The following is a 9,848-nucleotide window of genomic DNA, read 5'->3' on the forward strand; positions in this document are numbered from 1 at the left end:
TGTTGGGTTTCTCTTGGGACTGAGAGAGGCCAGACAGAAATCCATCTTCTCCAACGCATCCTAATCCAAGTCTCTAATACTGCAAACAGTATAGGTAAGCCAGGTAAGGCAGATTAGTTTATCTTTTGTTTTATGTGAATTTCCCCTGTGTTAAGAGGGAGGTTTATTCCTGTTTTTTTTGTAACTTTAAGGTTTTGCCCAGGGGGGATCCTCTGTGTTTTGAATCTGATTACCCTGTAAAGTATTTTCCATCCTGATTTTACAGAGGTGATTCTTTTACCTTTTCTTTAAATAAAATTCTTCTGTTAAGAAGCTGATTCATTTTTCATTGTTCTTAAGATCCAAGGTTTGGGTCTGTGTTCACCTGTACCAATTGGTGAGGATTCTTAACAAGCCGTCCCCAGGAAAGGGGGTGTCAGGCTTGGGGGGGTATTTTGGGTGAAGACGTCTCCAAGTGGTCTCTTTTCCTGTTCTTTGTTTAAAACACTTGGTGGTGGCAGCATACTGTTCAAGGACAAGGCAAAGTTTGTACCTTGGGGAAGTTTTTAACCTAAGCTAGTAAGAATAAGCTTAGGGGGTCTTTCATGCAGGTCCCCACATCTGTACCCTAGAGTTCTGAGTGGGGAAGGAACCCTGACACCATAGTTTTCAGAACTCCCAACAGGGGCAATTTAATAATTTTACTCCAGGTGGAGTTAGGAATAAATCAATAGGAACTCAGCAGTTCAGTCAGATCAAGGATTAAATGCAAGTAGGCGTGCTCTTGTCTAATACTTCCGTTGACTAGATTTAAGCACACAGACATAAGCCATATGTTTAGAACATCCCAAATATTTACCAATATTCTGAGACAGTATTGAGTAATCTATGATGGGGCAGTGCTGGCCAAACACCTCCCTGCCAAGGAGTAAACATGTCAGGAAAAACATCTCCCACAGGATAGCTCCAGAGGACTGCTCCAAAGTACGCTATAGTAGCTAATCTTTTATAACTAACTTCTGCAAAATGCATACGTCACAATGACCTCTACTGGAGCATCACTTTTCTAACTTTCAATAAACCTTTAATATCAGAGGCATCTAGATTCAAGGTTTTCTAGCCACCAAGGTTTTCAGTCTCATTTGTTTAATTGCCTGTCCCCTCCTCCCATTCTGATTAGCAGAAACTGCTAGCTAGATATGAGCTTGCTTCTGAAAACCTGTCTCCAAATTGACCCTTAGCTATGTAGTGTTCTATTTCATTAATTCATGGTGGCTGAATGTATATAATGTGGTTGCAATTGACTTGATCATGTTCTGGGGTATACACATCCCTCAAATCCAAGGCTATATTCCCCTCCTTAAAGTCCACATATCTTTAATATTAAGGCCTTTATCTGTATATAACAAGTTTAGTGAGTTACTTCTGAAGGTCCATCATTAGGCTTAAGGCTCTCAGCTAAGACCAAGCAAGAATCTTCTTGCTGCCACTCTACCGTTTCATCCCTGACCTTGCCTCGTTGAAGACCAGGCATCATATACTAATTTTGGGGAGTACCCGTAATCTGTAAAACTGCTGGCTTTTCAACCAATCAATCTTCCTTTGAATCCAGTATATCAGTACTAGGAGCGCAACAGCCAACACCACGTGAAACATTAGAATCACTATAATTTAATGTCAGGCCAAATTAAATCCCCAGTGATGTGAGGGACCATCTCAACTATGTCTCCCACCAATTTTGTTCTGAATCTCTGATCCTGCTGGAAGAGGAGCTGATGACACTAGAGGTCTTCAGCCAAAAGGAAAAGGAGTCATTGGAGAGATTGCACATGCAGCAGGCTGTATCTTTTCAGATAGGGAGGCAACCATCTTTATGAAGCATGTTCGCACATTCCCGTGAGGGCCACTTGGCCATCAGGGAAGCTCAGCTGCTTGGCTTAGTGTGCACCAGGTTTAACCCCTGTCACAGCCAATGGCAAGCTGCAGAAGGCCAAATCACAGGGGACGTGTGGTGATGCTGCCCAACTGGACTGCAGCCCAAGCCCTGCTGCAGGCTCTATTCCTGGAATCAGGTCTTGTTGTCACTGTTTGTATCATTCTGGTTAGTCACATGGCTACCTCGGAGGCAGGTAAGTGGAAACAGTGATTCTGTCACAAATGTGATCTCACTGTAATAAAATAATATAATAACAATAATAATAATGATATAGGACCAGTTTTTTTCCCCAGTAGCCTCCTGTCCTGCATTACAAACCCAGGGTGCAGGCCACGGTAGGTAGATTCTACCAAGCGCCCTACATGGAAATTTCCCTCGGATTGTTCCAGGAGGGGTGGTCCATTCCCTTCTCCCTGAGGCATAACACAGGGCCCCAGGATCCAGGGGGTCCCCAAAGGTATACACAGATCTCAGTGATCCACCTTGAGCGAGGCCCACACACCCACAATCTCTGTGCCTCCACAAATGCTCCTGAAAGCTCCCCAGCTCCCTGGTAGCATAGGTTCATCAGAGATGAGCTACCAGGGTCTGTCACAATAGCCACCACTCACTGAATCTGCTTAAAGGGCATTGCACAGGGTTGAGGGGGTGCACAGAGAGTTGACGGGCACAATACCCAGCCATAGACTGGTCGAAAGGTTTCATACCCAGAGTGCAGCCATAGACTCTGTCAGTGCAACCTTCATCTATGTTACAAGGGAGAGTCAAATGAAAAGCATCCAGTTTTTGCTGGGGATCCAGACAGGTGCAGCTGGACAGCTCATGCACCTGAGCTTTCAGAGAAAAAATATCCATTTTCTATGACAACTCACCCCTAAAAAGTGAATTAAAAGGAAACGTTTCAGGTTGGGTCAAAATTCTGTTTTCCAGCCCAGCTCTAGCTCAGCCCAGGAGCCTCTGTCCTCATGCTGCAGGATCACAACCATCAGTGGAACAATTTAAGGACATAAGAACAGCCATATCGGGTCAGACCCCCCGTCCCGGTCCATCTAACTCAGTGTCCTGTCTTCTGAGAGTGGCCTGAGCAGATACTGCAGAGGGAACTAACAGAACAAGGCAATTATTGAGTGATCAGCCCCTGTGGTCTGGTCCAAGCTTCTAGCACTCAGAGCCTTTGGGACACCCCAGATTATGGGGCTTCTCTTTCTAACTCTTATTGTGAGAAAAAAAGAATATACAAATGGTCATACTGGGTCAGGCCAATGGTCCATTTAGGCCAGTATCTTCCAGGAGTGTCTTCCAAGAGTGGCCAATGCTAGGTAACCCAGAGGGAACAAACAAAACAGGTAATAATCACCTGTCAACCATTCCCAGATTATGGCAAACAGAGGCTAGGTACACCATCCCTGCCCACCCTGGCTCATAGCCATTGATAAACCTATCTTTCATGAATTTATCTAGTTCTTTTTTTAACCCTCTTAGAGTTTTGGCCTTTACAACGTCCCCTGGCAAGGAGTTCCACAGGTTTACCCCCCCCCGCCCAATGTATTTATAATGAAATCCAATCCCCACTCAGCCTGCATTGTGTTAGGCTAAATGAGCCAAGCTCTTTCATTCTCCTCCTAAGCCAGACTGTCCATTGCCCTAACAATCTGAGGAGCCCTTCTCCATAGCTGTTCCAATCTGAATTCATCATTCTTGAATGAGTGATGAGAATTTAACAGTTTTTCAGTAAAGGTCTCACCAGTGCCTGATATAAGGATATTAAAAATTCCCTGTCTCACTGACACATTCTAGGATCTCATCTACCTTGTTGACAGCCACATCAGATCAGTGGCTCACAGTCATCCTGGGACTGACTGATATAACCAGGTATTTCTCCTCCTCCGTTGTTTCCAACTTACCCTTGGCTGTATAAACAGGGGTGTAGTGAGTAGAAGTAGGGAAGACTGAAAGGTGGTTTGATGATAGTGTACAAGCACTTTCAGAGGGATGAAATACCAGATACTAATGGGCTCCTTAATCCAGCAGGGTAATTTATAACAAGAAACAATGGCTGGAAACTGAAGACAGACAAATTAAATTTGGAAATGAGGCACACATTTTTAGCAGCGAGGGTGACTAACCAGTCAAGCAAACCACCAAGGGAAGTGCTGGATTCTCCTGCTATCTCCAGACCAAGACTTGGCGCCCTCCTGGAAGATATGCTTTAGAGGAACACATGTCATGAATTAATAGAGCACACGTCATTGAGCTCAATACGGGGATAAATTGATGAAATTCTGCAGGTTGTGCTATACGGGACTTCAGAATAGATCAGTTGTTCTCTAATTTATTTCATCATACTCCCTCCCTTCTTTGTGTCTATAAGATTTTATGCCCCCATTCCCCCAGCCACACAAATACATATACTGATTTATGTGGTGACATGGCTTCTTCTGACCTTAAATTCTCTGACTCTATGAATCATTGGTTTCAAGGTTCCTTCCCCACTCTGAACTCTTGGGTACACATGTGGGGATCTCCATGAAAGACCCCCTAAGCTTATTCTTACCAGCTTAGGTTAAAAACTTCCCCAAGGTACAAACTTTGCCTTGTCCTTGAACCGTATGCTGCTGCCACCAAGCGTGTTAAACAAAGAACAGGGAAAGAGCCCACTTGGAGACGTCTTCCCACAAAATATCCCTCCAAGCCCTACACCCCCTTTCCTGGGGAAGGCTTGATAATAATATCCTCACCAATTGGTACAGGTGAACACAGACCCAAACCCTTGGATCTTAAGAACAATGAAAAATGAATCAGGTTCTTAACAAGAATTTTATTTAAAGAAAAGATAAAAGAATCACCTCTGTAAAATCAACATGGTAAATACTTTACAGGGTAATCAGGCCTTGGGATGCATAGGGCGAGGTATTTCCAGTAGAGATAAGGAGGTGTTAGTACCATTGTACAAGGCACTGGTGAGACCTCATCTGGAATACTGTGTGCAGTTCTGATTTCCCATGTTTAAGAAGGATGAATTCAAACTGGAACAGATACAGAGAAGGGCAACTAGGATGATCTGAGGAATGGAAAACCTGTCTTATGAAAGGAGACTGAAGGAGCTTGGCTTACTTAGCCTAAACAAAAGAAGGTTGAGGGAAGATATGATTGCTCTCTATAAATATATCAGAGGGATAAATACCGGAGAGGGAGAGGAATTATTTAAGCTCAGTACCAATGTGGACACAAGAAAAAATGGATAAAAACTGGCCATCGGGAAGTTTAGACGGTAAATTAGATGTAGGTTTCTCACCATCAGAGGAGTGAAGTTCTGGAATAGCCTTCCAAGGGAAGCAGTGGGGCAAAAGACCTATCTGGCTTCAAGATTAAACTCGATAAGTTTATGGAGGAGAAGGTATGATGGGATAACAATGATTTTGGCAATTAATTGATCTTTAACTATTCATGGTAAATAGGCCCAATGGCCTGTGATGGGATGTTAGATGGGGTGGGATCTGAGTTACTACAGAGAATTCTTTCCTGGGTCTCTGGCTGGTGAATCTTGCCCACATGCTCAGAGTTCAGCTGATTGCCATATTTGGGGTCGGGAAGGAATTTTCCTCCAGGGCAGATTGGCAGAGGCCCTGGGGGTTTTTCACCTTCCTCTGTAGCATGGGGCACAGGTCACTTGCTGGAGGATTCTCTGCTCCTTGAAGTCTTTAAACCATAATCTGAGGACTTCAATAGCTCAGACATAGGTGAGAGGTTTATTGCAGGAGTGGGTGGGTGAGATTCTGTGGCCTGCATTGTGCAGGAGGTCAGACTAGATGATCATAATTGTCCCTTCTGACCTTAATATAGTCTATGAGTCTATGATTCAAAACATAGAGAATCCCTTTAGGCAAAACCTTAAGTTATAAAAAGACACAAAAACAGGAATTTACATTTCCCCCAGCACAGCCTATTTTACAAACCATTAAACAAACAAACAAACAAAAAAACTAATGCATTTTCTAGCTAGATTACTTACTGACTTTACAGGAGTTGTAAGGCTTGCATTCCTGATCTGTTCCCAGCAAAAGCATCACACAGACAGCCCAACCCCTTTGTCCCCCACCCCCTCCAGATTTGAAAGAATCTCGTCCCCTCATTGGCCATTTTGGGTCAGGTACCAGCGGGGTAACCTTAGCTTTTTAACCCTTTACAGATGAAAGGACTTTTCCTCTGGCCCAGAGGGATTTTATAGCACGGTATACAGAAAGGTGGTTACCCTTCCCTTTATATTTATGACAATTGTCTTGGATGCAGCTTGAACAAGTGGCTCCTCTGAATGCTGACAGGCACTCAACAAAGATAGAGGATGGCCAAGAAGAATCAGGATTGTCACAGTAAAACTGGGATATATGGTTTCTTTATCCTCTAAACCAGGTCCTTTCTGTCCTCGGGAGAATCTCACAATTCTCCCAGTCTTCGAACTGGGAACAACATTCCATCTATGATAGAAGCTTATCACCAAGCAGCACTGACTGGACACCTCAGTCTCTTTCTTTCGGGTGCTTGTGACCAGAGCTACACAGTCACCCCCAGCCTCCTTAAAACAAAGAGGTTTATTAGCAAACAGCACAAAGCATTAGAGAAAATGGTTATAAAATAACAGGCAGTTGTCACATGTCTACACTCATCCATGTCACGTATCACTTAAACTAAGTTAGACAGGCTTTGCTCTGGAGATAGAGGAATAGAACTGGCCCAACTTACATTCTTTTGGAAGCCAAGGAACTCTTGGGACCCAGCCTAGTTTCCCTGTGTCTCTGAGAGCATCTTCCCCTCTGTTTGCCCCTTTCTTGTGGAAGCAGCCTTTGCTGAAACCTGTGTGAGCCTGGGCTCAGTCACCATAGTGTTCAGCCATGCCCTGAGATATGGTTACAGGGTCAATGTGTGAAGCTGACCTTTGTCCTGAGACCTTTCTCCCAGCCAGACTGTCTAAGATGAGGCCCCTGTGGTCTTTGCTCCATTATTTGGCAGTTAGACTCATTCAGCCTCAATGGCTGGCAAAAAACAGACCAGTGGCTCTGCTGAAATGCCCTGTGACCCTGTGATGCTCCAACATTCTCCTCAGAAATCCACTACTTACCCCTCACTGTCACCCCTGAGCTCCCTGACATGTCCCACGGACACCAAGGTGCTGGACTGACGGGGCTTCCCAGAATCCAGCTGTCACAGGAGCTGTGGCTCTTGCATGTGTCCCGCTTTTGCCTTTTGAGAGGTGGTCACCCTACAATGAATGTGCTGGACGGGGATAGGAGCTAGCTGCGTCTTTGTTGGGGAGTTGAGACCCACTTCCACCCCTCTGCATTGCTGGGGCAGCACAAACTGAGGGGAGGAGGAGGGAATCTGGGCCTGAGTATCTTGCCAGGTCTCCTGTGTCAGACCCTCACTCACACAGCCAGCTCTGCCCTGCCTTGGTGGGGAGTGGGCTCAGCAGGTGTGTGGTGTGCAGAGCCGTCAACAGGTGAGCTGGGGGCGCTGTGTGAATGGCTTCTCCTGGGGCTCTGACATTAATCATGTCTCTGACATGACTCAGTCACACGCACCTGGCTGAGGGCGTGGGGGAAGGATGGGTGTCCATGCCCCTTGAATAACCCCTATCCATCGCTGGTGCAGCACCCATGGGTCATGCAGCACCCAGAGCTCTCGGGAAGGGCCAGGACTGCGACTGCAAGACAGCCCTGCACCTTTTTGCAGGGCCCCCTGTTTTTTAACTAGAGACAGAACAGCTACAGACTGGGGGTAATAGGAAACAACATCCAAATCCCTTCTCTTTATTGACTGTATCAACAAGAATAGTGAGATTGGAGCAGCCACCGATATGGATCTTTATTAGCCAACATCTCTCCTGTCCCCTGGCTGTCCACGAACTCATTCAATTTTTAAATGCTGCTGCCTGCCTTGGTTTCCTTCCACCAATGCATTGCCCTCTCTCAACAGTGTTTGGGGACAGCCCATCACCCATTGCTCCAGGTCTTAGACGCCACCTGAACCACTCTCTACACAGTGGAGATCAGTAGCTCATGTCCTCTCAGATGTAAGTGTCCAGGATGGAATAGGTGGTCCGTATATTTCATGCCCACATCAGCAGCACAGGATCCAGGTAATGAACTGACTCTTTATTTGACAAATACCCTGATTATCCTCGCACGAATGTGTTTGCTTTTCACACTGTACACAATTGGGTTCATCAGGGGTGGGACAAGCAGGTAGACATAGCCCAGGAGAATCTGAAGCAAGTGAGAAGAGCTGTTCCCAAATCTGTGTATCACAGACAAGCCAATTTCTGGTGTGAAGAAGAGCAAGACGGCGCAAAGGTGGGATATGCAGGTGTTCAGGGCCCTGAGGCTCTCCATGGGGGACGCGACGCTCTGCACTGTTTTGATGATCATCACATAAGAGAGAAAGATGAGGAAAAAATCCAACCCAACTGTTAAGAGCTTAACAGACAATCCATAGATGCTGTTAACTGTGATGTCTGAACAAGCCATCTTCATGACCTCCTGGTGCAGGCAGTAGGAATGGGAGAGGATATTGGCTCGACAGTATTGGAACCGTTTCAGGAGAAAGGGGACTGGGAATACTAGGACCACCCCTCTTAGCACAAACACGAGTCCCAGTTTGGCTATTCTTGGTGGAGTTAAGATGGAAGCGTATCTCAGTGGGTTACAGATTGCAACAAAACGGTCAAAGGCCATCAGCAACAGCATGGAGGATTCAGTTAATGAAAGTGAGTGGATGAAGAAGACCTGGGCAAAACAGGAATCCAGGCTGATCTCCTTAGAATTAAACAAGTATATGCCCAGTATCGTTGGCATGGTGGATAACGATAAACCAAGGTCTGTGATGGCCAGCATGGAAAGGAAAATGTACATGGGTTCATGGAGCTTTGGATCAGTTTTTATAATGAACAGAATGACTGAATTTCCTACTATCGAAATAAGATACATTAAGCAGAAGAGGATAGAGATCCAGAGATAGACATCTTCCTGCCCAGGTATCCCTGTGAGAAGGAACACTGCAGAGTTGAATTTGGTGTCATTGAGAGCTGACATAATGTACCGGGCTGGTCCGAGGCGTTTTGAGCTTTCTTTCCTGAAAAGAAAAAGAACAGGAGACTAGATAATATTTAACTAGACATCTCTCTGATCTCAGTGGAAGGCTAGAGAATCCAAGGAGCTGAAGGAAGATTAGCAAAAATATTGTCTTGGTTCTTCATCACTGATAGGAAGATAGGCATTGCCAGATTGGATCAGACCTGTAGTCCGTATAGCTCAATATCCAGTAGTCAGTTCCAGATGCTGTAGAGGACAATCCAAGAAGCTCTGCATTAGGCAGCTATGAGATAAACCGCTCTAAGGGAATGTTTCCCCCGACACCCACTAGTTAAGAGACATATTTTTGGTATAAATAAAGAAGGTTTAAAGCCCTTACAGATTCTTTTAAAACCCCTCATTATTGTAATTTAATTTTCTGCTTAGCCATATGAACATCCCATTCCTCTTTGAATCTCTCTGAGTTCTTGGCCCCATTGATATCTTGTGGCTGGGAGTTCCATAGCCTACTTGAGCACTGTGTGATTTTACAGTTGTGACTTTACCACACACAGTTTCTTGTCCTCCTTGTCTGAGTGTGCCCCATTGTATCATGACGTGTGTAAACACATGGTGATAATGGTCATTGTATTTATCTGTGCTGCATAGAAGCTATTGTGGTAAACCCAGGACAAACAGCTACAAAAGGGGGGTAGTAATTAGTCCCAGGGGATTAAAAGGCCCCTCCCTATCCACTGTGGAGAGAGAACCACTGGGCAATAAGGTTCAGCTGGAAAAGGGGTTGCTAGGGAACCAATTAGGTTCAGCTGACTCCAACTACTTGGGACCTTTTTAAACCCTCCCCTGGG

At 45.2% G+C, this 9,848-nt stretch overlaps 1 protein-coding gene across 1 annotated transcript; it reads right to left on the minus strand.

The window, feature by feature from the left end:
• Window positions 1–8,064: 8,064 nt before the first annotated feature.
• On the minus strand, window positions 8,065–9,033 carry LOC102935046 (olfactory receptor 51G2). The gene has a single exon (XM_007071013.3). It carries the CDS (start codon window positions 8,998–9,000, stop codon window positions 8,065–8,067), a length of 936 nt encoding a protein of 311 aa, XP_007071075.2. The 5' UTR covers window positions 9,001–9,033.
• Between the last annotated feature and the right edge of the window lie 815 nt (window positions 9,034–9,848).

This window comes from Chelonia mydas, chromosome 1, assembly GCF_015237465.2.
Source record: "Chelonia mydas isolate rCheMyd1 chromosome 1, rCheMyd1.pri.v2, whole genome shotgun sequence".
Taxonomy (NCBI): domain Eukaryota; kingdom Metazoa; phylum Chordata; order Testudines; family Cheloniidae; genus Chelonia; species Chelonia mydas.